Consider the following 16,883-nt stretch of genomic DNA (forward strand, 5'->3'; position numbering starts at 1 on the left):
TGTGGGTTAAACCACAGAGCCTAGGACTTGCTGATCAGAAGGTCGGCGGTTCGAATCCCCGCGACGGGGTGAGCTCCCGTTGCTCGGTCCCTGCTTCTGCCAACCTAGCAGTTCGAAAGCACGTCAAAGTGCAAGTAGATAAATAGGTACCGCTCTGGCGGGAAGGTAAACAGCGTTTCAGTGTGCTGCTCTGGTTCGCCAGAAGCGGCTTAGTCATTCTGACCACATGACCCGGAAGCTGTACGCCGGTTCCCTTGGCCAATAAAGCGAGATGAGTGCCGCAACCCCAGAGTCGGCCATGACTGGACCTAATGGTCAGGGTTCCCTTTACCTTTACCTGTGTGTGATGGGTCTCTCAAAAGCATGGTCTGGAGTCTGCAACCCCTGAGTTTTATTAATGGATGATAAGAGAAGATTCATTTTTGCTTGCTCTGCCCTTCAGAAATTTGGAAGGACTGACATCCTGGCATTGTTTTCAGGGCTGGCCTATCACCAGGTGATCCTGGGTGACTCTCTATCTAGAATAGCCCTTCTTGGCTGCAGCACCAAGTAGAAAAGACTGTCCATTCCTGTTGCTATTCCGATAAACTTGCTGGTGTTGCTCACGAACAGCAGCAAGCAATGGAAATATTAAGGGCTGGGTTGCAGATGTGCAAGAAGAAGCCACCTAGCAGGCAACAAATCCCAAAAGAGGAGAAGGGCAAATAGTACAGTGCCACTGGGGTGTGGAAGTGTGGATTTGTAGCAGAGCCTCGTTTCAGAGACAGGCTTAATGTTCAGGGGCAGAGGCGAAATTTAGCTCCACTTGTCTGGCAAAGCTATAGCAAGCAGGTGAAAGAGAGACTACGAGGACTTATTAGGGTTTGTCAGTCTGCAGGACCAAATGGGACAACTAAAAAAGTATTGTTTATTTTGTTTATATATGCCCCTCCCAGGGTGTCAAGGGTGATGCACATATCAATAAAAATACAATCATTTACAACAGTTCTGGGGAACATTTGGCTCATTGCCCAGGCTCGCTATGGCTGATGGGAATTGTAGTTCAGCAAAACCCGGGGGGGGGGGTCAGAGACTTGCTATATCTGAAACAAAATAAAAAAATTCCTTCCAGTAGCACTTTAGAGACCAACTAAGTTTGTTATTGGTATGAGCTTTCGCGTGCATGCACACTTCTTCAGATATCTGCCATATCTGATTTACAACAATAATTAAAACATCTTAAAACTATAAAGCTCAAATGAACAATATAGCACAACAGCACAATACTTTTCCCCCATCTCCCATTCCATAGAGTTTTAGTGTTGGAAGGGACCCTGAGGGTCATCTAGCCCAACCCCCTGCAATGCAGGAATCACCATAGCTGTCAAGTGTCCCTTATTTGAAGGGACAGTCCCTTATTCTAGCACCATGTCCCGCTGCTGTCCCTTATTGATGGATGTCCCTTAAATGTCCCTTAAATGATGTCCCTTAAATTTCAAAGGAAGCAGCTCCTCTCCCTCCCTCCCTGCCGGCCAGGGAGGAGGGAGACTCCAACTGTGTTGCTTGGCTGTATTGCTCACCCAATAAGAAGTCTAAGAACGACTGGGGGGTGGAGCTTGCATGACTTGTGTGTGGCTAGTTAATGCAAGCTGAGGGGGTTTTTGAATGCTGGACACCATTTTGTTGCACGTGCTGCTGCAAACTTTGCAGTGCAAATCCAGGCCGGGGAGCCATCTTAAGTTGAGGCTGCATAGGCCTTGTGGTACATGTGATTCAGATTCTATTCAGTTGAACCTCTGGTTACAAAGTTGGTTGGACAGTGTTCTTGAAGCTACCCAGCATGAGTTTGACCAGACTGCAGGAGGACAGGAAGACTGGAGCATCTGGAACAGGTGAGGCTGCAGGTCCCTTATTTTGGCTGCTGGTCCCTTATTTTCAAATCTGTAAGTTGACAGCTATGGGAATCACAGCTAAAGGATCTGTGAAAAGATGGCCATCCAGCCTCTGATTAAAAACCTACAACGAAAGAGAGTCCACTATCTGCTGAGGTAGTCTGTTTCACTGTCGAACCATCAGAAAATCCTTCATAGTTTTTAGTCAGAATCCTTGTAATTAAAATCCGTTGGTGCAGGTCCTATCCTCTGGTGCAGCAGAAAACAAGCTTTCTCCATCTTCCATGGGACAACCCTTTAGATGTTTGAAGACAGCCATTAAAGCACCTCTCAGTCTTCTCTTCTCCAGGCTAAACATGCCAAACTCCCTCAACCATTCCTCCCAAGGCTTAGTTTCCAGGCCCTCTTATTATCTTGGCCCGCCCTCCTCTGTACATGTCCCAGCTTGGATTCAGACCACACCTATCTCCCAAACACCTTGTTGAGCAAATACGTCTTCAGTTGATGTCCGAAAATGCTGTACTTTCCCAGGGATGGGTGCCACCACGTAGAAAACCCTATCCTGTATCTGTATCGCACACCAGCTGTTTCAAGAGCAGGAACTCCCCTGCCGTTCTCCAAGATTAGGTGGTAACTATTGGGAGAGGCAAGTATTGGGAGACCCAAGAAGTTGGGTCCTAACATGTTGAGGGCATTGGTAGGCAAACTAAGGCCTGTGGGCTAGATGCGGCCCAATCTGGCCCGCGGATGGTCCGGGAAACAGCGTGTTCTTACATGAGTAGAATGTGTCATTTTATTTAAAACAAATCTCTGGGTTATTTGTGGAGCATAGGAATTTGTTTTCTCCCCCCCCCCCAAAATATAGTCTTTCCCCCCACAAGGTCTGAGGGACAGTGGACCGGCCCCTTGCTGAAAAAGTTTGCTGAACCCTGGTTTAAGGCTTTGTATGCCAGTACCAACACCTTGAACTGGGCTTGGGAGTTCAGAGGCAGACCACATGGTATGTAGACATATGTCCCCTAGAACACCCAAGAACTTCAGTCTAGCCCTTGCAGCAGTGGGACATGCCAGGCTTAGGTTTCCCAGAAAATTATTTTGTCTCTGAATCTTGGGAAAGCTCTGATCCTGACTCCTACTTGCTCTAAGGCCCTGGGAGAACCACCTTGCCTTATGTGAACCAGCTTTCCTATCTATAAAAGCTACTGTATGCTTTCCTCCATCTTACAGATTTTATAGTGACTATCAATAAAAAAACCCGCCTCTGTTTATTGCTTCTCAAAAGCTAGAAGTCAGTGCAGTGTGCCATTCTCTCTTTGTTTGGCTTGTACCTTCCGCTGTCGTGTATATGAATTATTGAGTGCTTGATAAACCGGAGAGTGCAGTTCGTGGAGAGCTGGACAGAGTTTTTTTGCTGCAGTCCTCCCTGCTGCCCCTGAGTCACGTATCTCAGCTGAGCCTCTTTCTGTAAATAGTTGCAGACCTCTCTATCTCTGAGACTAGGCTCTGGAGCCTTTTCAAGTCAAACAGGATGTGTGTTTGCTAATTAATTAATTTATTTATTCTACTCTGGCTTACACTGCCAAGTTTCCCCAAGGACTCCGGTGTGCCATCTCAACTCACCCTCTTCTGCGGCTTTTGGCTGGAGTGTTTGTTTTCTTAACTATGGGTGAATGTAAATGGAACGGCTTCACCAAGACTAGAGCTAAGCAGGTTTCTTTCAGCTCCACCTCAATATTTCAAAAACAGAGCCATTGTTTATTCACAGGAGAGAGCGAGATTCCTGGTATGGGATGAAGTGGGAGGAATTAGAGATAACAAATACCGACAAACCTCCATGTTACTCAGATCTCAGAATAGAGACGCATCAGATGCAATGTTTCATAACTGTGAAACTTCTCTTGCTCTCCCCTAAAGCGACCCTGCCATGAGACTGTGCCCTCCAACATTTCTCTGATTAAAATAAGGATGTTCCACTCCATAATAATAATAATGATTTTATTATTTGTACCCCGCCCAACTGACTGGGCTACTCCAGCCACTCTGGGCAGCTTCCAACATATATTAAAACATAATAAACATGAAACATATAAAAACTTCCCTATACAAGGCTGCCTTCAGATGTCTGTAGAGTTGTAGAGTTACTTATTTCCTTGGCTTGGGAGTCGCATAGCTCCATACCCTCCAACATTTCTCTGATGAAAATCGGGACGTCCTAAAAAAAAAAGCAGGACATTCCCAGATAAAATCAGAAACCAGGACGGCTTTTGTAAATCTGGGACTGTTTCTTGGGAAATGGGGACACATGGAGGGTCTGGAACAGCCAAAAGCAGCTATCATTTCAAAACTTCAACATTTCAATGGTTTTTCTTTGGCAATAGGGGGATGTCATACTGACCAAGATTTGTTCTATTTTAAAGCGGTGAGGTCAAGAGGGGAGAGGAGTATGGTCCAAGTAGCAGAGGCACCGACTTGCCACCCACATTGAATTCACAACCACTGAACTGAATTACAGTGGTGCCTCGCAAGACGAAATTAATTCGTTCCGCGAGTTTTGTCGTCTTGCGATTTTTTTCGTCTTGCGAAGCACGGTGTCGGGAAAGTTTTGGAAAAGCTTCAAAAATCACCAAAGTCTTTAAAAACCTCAAAAAAGGCTACCACACCGCGTTCTATGAGTTGCTCCTCGAAGTCAAGTCGCAACTGTATTAACAGTGTTAAGAAAAAGGAAACAAACTTGCAAGACGTTTCCGTCTTGCGAAGCAAGCCCATAGGGAAAATCGTCTTGCGAAGCAGCTCAAAAAACAAAAAACCCTTTCATCTAGCGAGTTTTTTGTCTTGCGAGGCATTCGTCTTGCGAGGTACCACTGTATGTTTATCTGTATTGGGTCAATGATTGGTGGTGATGGGTGTGTTGGTTTCATTTTAATCGCTTTTGAACTGATGATTTCTGAATTCATAACATTAGTACTGATTGCCTTTCATTTAATTTTCTATCAACTATTATTTATTTTAAACTAAGTGGAATTAGCCGAACTAACTGAAGCGACAGTGTCCATATTGATTACTTTGGAGTTTAATATAGGTGAATTAGTTTAGAACTGAGTGCTTTTGAATAATAATAATAATTTTATTATTTATCTCCTGCCCATCTGGCTGGGTTTCCCCAGCTACTCTGGGTGGCTTACAGAATATATAAAACATATTATTGAATTAACAGTCTTTGAATTGTCTGTCTTGGAATTGAGGGAATGGGAATATAGTTTTGGAGTGAATTTTGAAATGGTTATTGAAGGGATTGTTGTATTTTATTTCATTTGCAGTTTTGATCACCATCATATTAGTTGTGGGTGGCACAACCATAATTTGAGTTGGCTGATGTACATTTTTTTGGATTGTGGACTTCATCTGTATCATAACTGATATATGAAGGGTGAATATGAGTAATTAATTGAGCCGCCAAAGGATTTTTTTTCTGATAGAGCCTGTCAATTAATATTATCATTTGATTAGCTTATGAAAAATCTGAAAGCTGAAGCTCAGATCTGATTGTATTTAGAGAAAATGGATCTGTAAACAGGAAACAAAAATAAGGATGCAAGAAAACAATACATGATGAATTTTGATTTAATGTTGATTTAATGCTTGAAACAATTAATGATGTCTTCACAAATGAGTACAATAATTTGAAGAAAGAAGCTAACAGTTTGCCCCAGGAAGCAAAAAATAACAGAAATATTTAGAGAGTCAAGGAATTAGAACAACGACGTTAATATGATAAAGGGTGGGATTAACCTAATGTGCCCCATCTGTGGAAGCCTTGCTCAGTGATTTCTGCTTGTGCAGTGGGCTCTCCCATCCCCTTCTTTCCCCCAAACCGATTCAGAGGAGGGGTGTTAGGAGAACCCTAGAACAGTGTAATGGGAGGTAGGGGAAAAACATCCCATCTGGTAAGCTGTAATGCTAGCACAGGAGGAATGTTCATGAAAGCGAGACATTGAATTCCACTCATAAGGAGATTAGACGCTAAATAAAATATTGCAACCCAAAAACAGAGCAAGGCAGACTTGAAATTGAGAGAATTGGAAATTAAGATAGGTAATCAGGGAAGTAAAATATAAGACTGTGAAGGGAAGATACAAACAATGGGGAACAGTAATTAGAGAATTGAAAGCAAAAAGTAGAGCTAATGAACTAGAACTGACAAAAGGGAATTTTGAGAACCGATAGTGAATGTAGAAAATATAACTTTACAATAAGAGGGGGGATTTTTCGGAAAGCAATTTACAGCTATATTTTATGAGCTGTTGGCATGAAAATGCCTATCACATTTATTCTAGCTATTCAGGGTGATTGGATAAACCAAGCCATGGTTCAGTTCATAACATTACGTGTGAGGGAGGTATTATATTCAGAGGAGGAATGACCGCTGGGAGGAGTGCAGAAAGAAGAAATGCCATGGTGTATCTTCATCACAACCGAACACCTTCATCTTCCCCAGCTGCAACAAAACATATCTCTCCTGTATTGGTCTGTACAGGAGATCAATGCACGTATGCTCAGTTTGAATTCACCCCTGAAGTCTTCCATTTTCTCCTGAGACAAGACGGATGCCAACCAAAGGGTTGTTTCTGTTTAATGAAAATGCTGCAGAAAGCAAATAGCCAGTATAAACAAGGAGTTCCTTTCAAATTGTGGGCTTTCTCTAAATGAGAATTGGTGGCCATTAACGCAATTGAATTAATACAACTTCACCACTGAATATCCACTGAATACACAAGGAAAAATATCGGCCCTTCAAGAATACATAAATTTATGGGGATGGGGAATAGTTGTTGTGAACCCAGGATGTTGGCAGTCCACTTTGGGGGACTCTGGGAGGGGGCTGGCTCACATTTCTTCATTCTCCCATTCAAGTAGCTCTCCTGTGAAATGAATTGCTGAACAGGTGTTCTGTTGATATCCTTGAAAGTCCGGATAGCAGAACAGAATAGGCAAGAACAGACAAGCAGCAGTTTATGTTGCTCAGTTCTGAATCACAAAAAAGAACAGTAGTCAGTGCGCCTGCTCTTCGGGGAAGATTATTGTTCTAAGCTCATATTCTACTTGAGCCAGCAGGTGCATTTAACACGCTGTGATGCGCAAGATTTGAGGTTCCCCATCGTTTAGTTTCTAGCTGCCACTGATGCACCTGTTATTCTTATCCTTGACACCATCCGATTTCCATTTTTATTTTACTAAGCTGTTTAAGTCAGTGATATCCCATGGGGCTAAGTGCCAAGTGTTAATTACATGCTTCATAGAAAAACTGACCTATCGCTTAATATCTGGTCTGCTTTAATGTCAAGCAGTGATCTTTAGCTCCTGTGCCCAAGATCAGACAGTAAGTACACCTGCTTGGCATCTCTTACTGTATAGGTTTTGCAAAATATTTTGGGCTTCTGCCCATTAATCCTGCAATCCCAAGCATGCGTCTTTGAGAGTAGCCTCCAAGGAACACAATGGAGCTTACCCCTAAGTAGATAAACTTAGGATTTCACGGCAAGGAAGGCTGTCACCTTCATTCTTATGATGAGACTGCATTGCCTTTGCCTAACAGGCAGAAATTCAACAAGTACCGTATTTTTCGCTCTATAAGACGCACTTTTCCCCCTTCAAAAATTAAGGGAAAATGTGTGTGCGTCTTATGGAGCGAATGCAGACTCCTTGGCTTCAGCGACAGCAACGCAAAGCCTCCGAAGCGCAGAGGGAGAGCTCCCCCCGCGCTCTGGAAGCTTCGCGTTGCTTTCGCTGAAGCCGCCTGAAGCCCCTGGAGCGCAGCGGGAAGTCCCGCTGTGCTCCGGGGGCTTCAGGCAGCTATCCGCAAGCCTTTGGAGCGCAGCAGAAGTTTCCGCTGCTCTCCAAAGGCTTGCGGATAGTCACCTGAAGCCTGGAGAGCGAGAGGGGTCGGTGAACACCGATCCCTCTTGCTCTCCAGGCTTCGCTTCACTGGAGAGGCGCTGCACAGTGTTCCGTCTCTGCTTAGCACCCCTTCAGTGAAGCAGGAGGAGAAATGGAAGGGGCTCCGTTTCTCCTCCCGCTTCGCTGAAGGGGCACTGAGGAGAGAGGGGGAGGATTTTCCCCCCTGTTCTACCCCTCCTATGGTCCAGTGCGTCCTATGGTCCGGTGCATCCTATAGAGCGAAAAATACGGTATATTCTCCCAGCATGATAATGTTGGAACATCTGAGAATTGAGAGGATGGCATGTGACATCTTTGCTCCACCCAGCACCTCCTGCATCAGCTACCAGGGCCAGGTCTGTGTCAGACATCAGCTGCCCCCCAATGAGGATGTCCTGTCCCGTCATCTAGCTGCTTCAACAGCCAGTAGATTCAGCTGAAGAACTGCATTTGTTGGAACATCAGAGAACAAGGGGAGTGGAGGCACTCATATACACCTTTGCCCGGCTGTAATGACGCTTGTGTTATTGTGTTTTAAATATATTGCGAGCTGCCTTAGCAGATGGGTTAGAAATGCTCCTGAATAAATAAAGCAATGACGAGAGAAAACTTCACCTGCTACATTCTAGAGCGTTGCACAGCTATTAAAAGCATAGGAGCACTGCCAAATAAAAGACAGTAACCTTATTTATCCCAGCTATAGTTTTCCTAGCTATGTGCCACAGCTGTCAATAGAAGGGTTGAGGCTTCTCCTCTTCCTCCTGCAGAGAAAAGGCAGCCAGTGTTCAGTCAAATCAAAGGGAACTGAATCCTCCCCTCATATTTTTGTGAAGCTAACTCGATTGCAGGGTTGATGTCTCACTCCCCACCCCCTTTATCTGCTCCGTGCAGCTTGGCCGAGTTCCTAAGCTCACCATTCGGATGCCAAACCTCGATGGCCGATTCTGGGGAAATAAACGAAGGTTTGCATTAAGGAGAAGATGAAATATTGGGGGTCTCCAAATTCCTTGCACAAGACACTTTATGCAGAACTCCTTGCATCAATGAAGGAAAGGTGATGTGACCTTTTAAACTCAGATAATAAAGTTGCCTCTGCAACATAGGGATCAGCAGCTGGATGCCTTGTGGCCAAGTTTTAGAGTTCTGAAGAGTCCCACTTTGGCTCCTCAGCTTTCAGAGAGATGTAAGTAGGGAGTGCAAATGGAATCGCTCTTTGGTAAAGCAGTTGCTGACCAGCACTCCATTTGCCTAGCTGGGCAACTAGGTAGCTAGAGTATTCCTTGTTCATAAGACCTGATACCTTTAATTAAGAGTGTACGTAAACCCCTGTACTAGGTTAGAGGCACATGCATCTCTGCAAGGTAGCAGTTCAAGAGCTGCTAGAGTTAAAGTTGATAAAAAAGAGGGGGATAAATTAAAACATGTTAATGTAAATATTACTATTGGGGGTGGGGGGGACTTCCAACAACTTCAAGCTTAGCATAAATGCTAAATGTTATAGAGTTGCAAAAACTTAAATTTTGCTCCCTATGGTTGAGAGAACTCATTTAAACGGTAGTGGACAGTGGGGTGGGGTGGGAAGGGGGAACTGGCACTGGCAGGAGTGATGGATTGGTGTCTTTGCAGGACACTAACCTGACTGCTGCCTTGCCCTTTCCACTTCCAGTAAGCAGAAGTGACTCACCTGCCGGGAGGTGAACTTCCTTTTCAAAATGCAAGGAAATCCTAAAACACAGAAACAAAAAGCCCTCCCTTTAAGAGAGACAGTCTGGAAATTGTAAGTTAAGGCACCCACCTTAACTTCCTATGTAGCTGTAAGCACATTCTATAATCTCACGTTATACAATTTAGCGTGTTCACACTCAATTTGCATGAAAAACAAGGAAGAGCCATTTGGGGTTTTTTTAAGCAATTTTATAATTTGGTGAGAAGTTCTCTTCTCTAATATGGAAAATTAGCAGCTAAATAAAAACCGATGAAATTTTCATTTTGTTTGGCTACGATAATGGGGGAAAAGTGTCGGGGTTTTTTCTTTCTCTGTCTATGTGGGCCTTTTGGTTTGTGGTAAGTTCCTTTAACCTTTGGGTTTCCACTTTTCTCTGCTGCTCCTCTTCCACATTTGAGGTGTTGACATGAAGAACTTATGCTAAGGTTTCCAGATTTTTTTCAGTCTGGGGACACTTTTCAACTTCAATGGATTTTGTATGGGGATTGATTTGTAAATCTGGGGACTGTCCCAGGGAAATGGGGACATCTGGTAACCTTAACTTACGCCGTTGAAGCTTTTCCCATCACTTATCTCCCTCCTAGGAAAAGTTTCCCCTCTTTATTTACTTTGTGTGGAACTACTGCTGGCATGGGAAGTTCTGTGACAGTGCAATATTACACCTAAACCTGCAGTTCCTGCTTTTCCATGCCTTACTTTCTCTATAACCTGGAACAGAGAGTGAGAGGTCAAGGAAGTTGTGCTCCTTCAGTTCACATCAGTGGACGCTACCACTGAACAGCCCTGGGGTTTGTTGACTGGTGGAAGATGTTTCTTTGCTCAGTCAGTGGAGCATGAGGTTTCTTCATTTTAGGGTTGTGGGTTTGAGCTCCACATTGGCTAAAAGATTCCTGCATTGCAAGTGGTTGGACTAGACAACCCTTGTGGTATCTACGATTCCATGATTCTATGAAATGGAGTGAGGAAAAATGCCACTGCCTTCGGCTGGTGGGAGAAAAGTCTAATGTTTGCACCCTTGGACATGGCCTAATCAGTTTCTTGTGAGAAGAAAAGGACTTAATATTACAGGAGAAACTGGGAAACAGAGCACAGGGGCAAAACAATTCCTTCAGCTCTGTTTTGAAATACCTGCCACAAAGCTTGCTCTTGAAATGACTGGGTACTATAAATGTGTTTGTTGTTCTTTGGTGACTTGTGCTGCATCAGCTGGTCTCCATGTCTCTCTGTTTCTGCTAGCAAAGTGAGCAAGATCTGCCTTAATATGCATTTGCATGTTGCTCCGTTGCTGTGCTGTCCTGGGCTGTGTTCCAAATGGACTTGTAGTAATTATTTAAAACTCTTCAAGCTTTCCATTTTAATACAATCCCACTATGGCCAGCAGAGTTGCAGCTGTGCCCATCTCTACCTATTTAACTGGAGTTGTCCTTTCCATCTGCATAATAAACAACACAGATCTTAAATTATTATGGGGGGGGGAGGGTTGTCAGTAGGAAAAAACGACATACTGCCTATGCAAACATTAAATAAAATTTTATCGACAAATGGTTTCTAAATGGGGTGTGGAGTATATGCAACCCCCAACTACCTGTAACATGAAATGGAACAATATAAGTAAAGCTTTTTGTTTTTGAACATATTTATATGCCTTTCTGCCAGACCTTAGGCATCCACATTGGCTAGCAATAAAACCCAGCATTATAATATGTGACTATTTAAAACACTGTGCAATTGCAATGAAATAAAGGCAATTACTAGCCCCCCAATGTGTTTGTGAGCTTGTCAGCTGCTATGGGAAACAAGATGCTGAGCTAAATAGGCTTTGGCCAGATCGGGGGAAACGCAGTCAGGTGGGTGGCATATAAATTATTATTATTATTGTCATTAATATTAGACAATGTTCTTGTTATGTTCTTAAATAACACAGTGATAATGAAATTATGAAAGTTAGAATGAAGGCAGGCAAGTGTGGTTTAACAGATAAATCACTTTTCTAAATGATGTAGCCAACCATAACAATGTTAACATTGGTGATTTTGGGGGGTGGGGTTTTTAAAAAAGCTGCTGGGATGAGTCTGCTCTGAACTGTATCAGGGTTGCTGTAGAGGGGAAGCATATTATCATGATGATGATGACCATTTCTCTCCACACTGGTTCCCCAGCCCTAAATTCTTATTGTCACCACCTTCCTGCTGCTGCTTCTATCTTAAAATGAACCAGACAGGAGGTCTCGCTTCATATTTGGCACTGAGGTTGTACATCCCACACAATAGTTTTGATTATTTGTTTTGTGGTTTTATATTTTGATTTTGTTCTGTGAACCACCCTCAGACCTCGGGGTATAGCAGACCTCGGGGTATCGGGCGGTAGATAAATTCAATAAATAATAATAATAACGGTTTACTAATCTGGCTTTCTAAAAGGCACCTGCTGCTTTTCTGCAGTTGCTGAATTTGCCGTGGACTGTTATTGGTTAAATGCTGTTTTCCTGGGTCGGATTATCTTTTCCACTGTGGGTTTCAGCACTCAAGTTTCATTCTGCATCCATTACAAAGCTGCCTTTTGGCTGCAGAGCAGGGTTATTTCATATGTGTGCGTGTATATTCAATTAGCAAAAAATCGCACGGATCAACCTCATTGGCTACGAGACTGCCCCTGCGCGAGATATAGAACCCGTTTCAAAATAATTGCGCGGGCGCCCTCTGCACCTGCTCGAGTGCCACCAGCTCCCCCGTTTGCAGACCCTGCTCTGGCGGAGAAGCCTCCTGTCCTATCAGGGCAACGGCGTTCCAAGCGACGAGACCCGCCCCCTCGCCCTCTTCCCCGCGTTCACCAAGGCGCATCCGGTCCAGGGTATGCAAAGCCAGAGTCACCAAGCGCCTGCAGCCGTCTGCTCTCGCCCGATTGGCGCGGGCAGCCAGCGCGAGGCAGGGCTGCGGTCGACCGCCTCTCGTGCCCGCGCGCATAGCTTAGAAAGAGCGCGGGAGACAGCGGCGCCTCTCTTGTCACTGCAAAGGGGGGGGGGGAGCGCGGGCCAACCCTCTTAAAAGTTCCCATGTGGGGTCGGGGGGGGGTCAGTTGTGGTCCCCCCCCCCCGTTCTGTTTTGCATCTGGTGAGCAAGGTGGTGAAAAAAGAAGATAGGAGCTGAACTTTCGCCTGGAAGTTTTTTAAGCAGAGGTTGGCTGGCCACCTGTCACGGGTGCATTGCAGGGGGTTGGACTAGAGGACCCTCAGGGTCCCTTCCAACTCGACCATTCCACGAGCCTTCTATAGAAGGGACTCCTATCCGCCAACCTCCGAAAGGACTTGAGGGGAAAACGCGCCTCACGCCTCAGAGAAGCGCTGCCGCCTTGCGCTTTACTTGGCAGCGCAACGCTCGCCAAGCCGAATGGCGCGCTTCCATTCGAGGAAGCTCCGCGCGCGACCACCGTATCTCTGCCTCTTGTCTGTGAGGCGGAAGGCAAGCAGCGCTTTGGGCTGCCGAGACTGGGGAAGGCGGGCTCCTTCGCTGCGAAGAAAACGAAGCAGCAGCAGCAGCAGCAGCCGCCGCCGCCTCACGCAAGCGCAGCCCGCGCCCAGCTCCTCCCTTGTTGGCGAGTCTGCCCGCGCTCCCTCCGGCCACACCTCTGGGGAGGGAGGTCTGGCTGGTAGGCGGAGGCAAGGAAGGAGGGCGACGAGACGAGAGAAGGAGGCGGCGGCGGCGGCGTCTCCTCCTCGGCTCCCTCCCCGGGAAGAAGATCTCGCGGTGCTGGGCGCGCTCAGCCTCCGACGCCGCCTCCTCCGCCTCCTCGTCTTTCTGCGGGGAGCGGTGACTGTGCGCAGTGAAGCGGGCGGGAGCGCACAGCTGGGCGGAGAGGCACGCCGGCACCAGCTCCGCCAGGAGGAGGAGGTGGAGACGGAGGCCGAAGTAGTGAGAGCGAGGGAGTAAGAGAGGAGCAGCAACTCCTGCAGGAGACGACCGTCCCAGCCCGCGCAGCCCTCGCAGCCTCGCCCAGTCCGATGTCCCTGCGGCGGCGGCGCTGAGCGTGCCTGCCCGCCGAGCCTGCAACGCCTTCCGCAGCGCGAACATGGCCTCCCCGGCAACGTGCACCCGCTTCACCGATGAATACCAGCTGTACGAGGAGCTCGGCAAGTACGCAGCCCAGGCGTTCCTCGCCGGTGTCTTCCTCCTCCTCCTCCTCCTCCCTCCTCGCTTTGGCGCAGCTCCTGGCAGCCGGGCTGTTATTGCGGCCGGGCGCTGCTCCGCCTTCCCCCTTGGATCCCCTCTCGCCCCTTCTCCGATCCCGATCTTGGGTCCCCCGCTCCTTAGGGGGCTCCTCTTCCCTTGCCCTCCCCTCCCTTCTGCTGCTACTAACTGTAGTTTCTACTCAGGAAGTCTTTATAGCAAACTCTCTTTTCTCTGCTCGGAGCCTCTCCCTCCCTCCTTCCTCTCCGATGCGGACTTTCCCTTACCTGTTATTGGAACGGAGCCTTGTAGCCCGTGCCATCCGCGCAAATGTAGGCCGTCGTGTTGCGGCTCCGTTAAACCGGAGCAGAGGCGCTTGGGTCTCCGGGTTTTGCAAAAGCGAGCCCGGGAGGAAATATGCCAAGGCAGTTGGAGGAAGTAGCTCGAGGGAGGGAACGAAGCCGGGGCAAGCAGTCCAGAGGGTCTGCTTCCCCCCACTAGGATGGGGGCTCTTTCTGCCCCGAGAAATAGGGGATCCCACCCACTGCTGAGCTGGATACTGCTGCTTTAACCCAGGAACTGCTTTTCCGTCTGAATGCCACCCTCCCTGCTGTTGCTGCAGCCTGCAACTTCCAAGATTCTTCCTCCCCCCTCCTCATTTCTGCACTACAAGGGACATTGCTGCATTTCTCATGCATCAAGGGAGGTTCCCTGTTGCAATGCTCCCCCCCCCCAAAAAAAATTACTCCAGCACTGATCTTAAACAGACACTGTTTTTGTTTTTCTTTCCCTCGGTATTCTGCAGGAGATTTGCCCAATATTCTGGTTGGGATGAATACATTGTGTGTGTGGTTGGGGGTAGATGCACCCCAGGTACTGCTGCATTTGAGTCCTCCTCCTTTCTTGCACCAGTCCCTGAGTGCTGCTGTATCTTTTCTCCCCCCCCCCACCCCCTTTTGAGCCACTTCTCATCTTCCTTACCGGCCTTGCTTCTTTCTGACTTGCCTACAGAAATGGATGTGGGTGAAGATAGGTGGAAAAGAAATGTATCTCCTGCCCAGACCAGGCCATTTCTGTTGGTCTTTGTTTCCTTGAGTGTTTGTGCTTGTCTGCTGTTCCTGCACCTGAGGAACGTTCCCCCCCTTTGAAAAGGCTCTGGTGGATTCCCCCCCCCCCAATCTTTTGTCCTGCACTTACTCTGTCCTCTCTGTCACCATTCATGGAGGCTGTTTTCCAGACTCTGTTGCCACATCTCCCTGCTTTTCTGGGAATTGGCATCTTTTCCATACCAGCGCACCTACTCACCTCTCTCTTTTTTTGCCACAAACACCTTGCTCAACTTGCGTTGATAAATATGTATTAATTAGAGTTACGCTACAGAAGAGGTAATGCAAACACCAGCAAAATCCTTCCTCTTGTCTGCATATCAGATTATCATTTTTATTTAGATTTTACGTGTACGATGCAGGCGTGTGTCTAGGTGATGTAATGAGCTCCTGCAAAATAACTTCATAATCAAAGCTCTACTCTTTGTGGGAACCAAATCTTCTTGTACCCACCCTAGTCATCCTTCCATGCACCTCTCTTCTTCCCTCTTCACTTGGAATTCTTGAAGTGCTGTGTTTTCAGTTCTTTTAAAATACTTGTAGCCGCTCAGAATGGACTTTGGCTAAATACTTTGGTGTAGATAATGAGGTTTTGATTTGCCATCAGTTTATAATGCTTGATTTGGGCTTCATGTTTAAACCAGTTTCACAGGTTCAGCCTTTCCTTTTTGTTCCAGGGGAGCTTTTTCAGTGGTCCGGAGATGTGTGAAAAAAACATCATCCCAGGAGTACGCTGCGAAGATAATCAATACCAAGAAGCTGTCGGCCAGAGGTGAGTGCACGAACGCTGTTTTTGATCAAGTTGTCCTGCAGCTCCGTGACATGGAATGGATCATTAAAACTTTTCATTTGCATCCTGTGAAAAGCGCCAGCTTCGGGCCCTTCTTTGTGTCATTGTTCAAATTTAGGGGTTTTTTTTGTGTGTGTGTGTTTTCAAATTTGATAGCGGATTAGATCGGTCCCATTTTTTTTCTGGCATTAGGTCTCTTACTTGGGATTGGCGCCTATAGTATTGCACTAGTACTGCACCAATAGCGCGTTGAACATCATAAGAACCTGTTGGATCAGGCCACTGACCAACCTGTTATTGCAATGACTATCCTCATTGCCTGAAGCAGAGCCTAAACACTCCCTCTTCCCGCGGTTTCCGGCAGCTGGTATTCAGAAGCATATTTCCTCTTAGGGTGGATGTAGGGACTTCTGAGATAGTAGTCACTGAAAACCTTATCGCCCATGAATTTGTCTAATCCTCTTTTAAAGCCATCCAAGGTGGTGGGATGTGAATTCCATCGTTTAACTACGTGAAGAAGTATTTTATTTTGTCTGCCCCAAGCCTTCTCTTAATGAATGTTAAGAGAATCCAGTTAAGAATGTTAACTGGATGCCCTTTAATACTAGTGTTACAAGAAGGGGATAAAAGCTTTCCGCTCCACTCTGATTTTCTCCATGCCCCATGCATAATAGTTTATACACTTCTATCGTGTCCCCTCGTCTCAAAGCTAAAAAAATCCCAAACGTCGTGAACTTTCCTCATTTGAGTTGCCATTTTCTGATCCTTTTCCAACTCTCTGATATCCTTTCTGTGATGAGACAACCAGATCTGTGCACCACATTCCAGGTGCGTTTGCACCAATAGATTTGTATAATGGCATTGTGATACTGGCAGTTTTATTTTCAGTTCTTTCCTGACATCCTAGCGTGGAATTTGTCTTTTTCACACCTGCCAAACACACTGGTTCGACAGTCATTGAGCAGTCCACTGCAGCCCCCAAGTTCTCATTCCTGGTCAGTCACTGCTAGTTCAGACCCCATGAACGTTATATGTGAATAAGGTAAGACTTTTTGCCCTGATGTGCATCTCTTTGCATTGAACTGCATTTGCCACTTCCCGTTCCCTCAGTTTGGAGATATTCTTTTGGAGCTCCTTGTAATCCCTTTTTGTTTTAACCCCCCTGAACAATTTAGTATCACCGACAAACCTGGCAGCTTCACTGCTCATCCCTAGTTTTAGATATACTTACGAACGAATTGAAAAACACGGGGCCTAATACCGATCCTTGGGGGATTCCACTTTCTACATCCC

General features: G+C 46.3%; 1 protein-coding gene across 19 annotated transcripts in view; it reads left to right on the forward strand.

The window, feature by feature from the left end:
* The first annotated feature begins 13,272 nt into the window (after nucleotides 1-13,272).
* Nucleotides 13,273-16,883, forward strand: part of CAMK2G (calcium/calmodulin dependent protein kinase II gamma) — a 162,216-nt gene continuing 158,605 nt past the window's right edge. For 4 of the 19 annotated variants that reach the window (XM_081006521.1, XM_081006516.1, XM_081006517.1 and 1 more), the window contains exons 1-2: nucleotides 13,281-13,661; nucleotides 15,478-15,572. In XM_081006521.1, the coding sequence (XP_080862647.1) occupies nucleotides 13,597-13,661; nucleotides 15,478-15,572 (160 nt within the window). In that variant the 5' untranslated portion in view covers nucleotides 13,281-13,596. Of the gene's footprint in view, nucleotides 13,662-15,477; nucleotides 15,573-16,883 lie in introns of all 19 variants that reach the window. The other 15 variants (XM_081006515.1, XM_081006518.1, XM_081006504.1 and 12 more) reach the window with 15 other exon arrangements.

The sequence above is a fragment of the Podarcis pityusensis genome, assembly GCF_964106645.2.
Source record: "Podarcis pityusensis genome assembly, chromosome: 5".
Classification (NCBI taxonomy): domain Eukaryota; kingdom Metazoa; phylum Chordata; class Lepidosauria; order Squamata; family Lacertidae; genus Podarcis; species Podarcis pityusensis.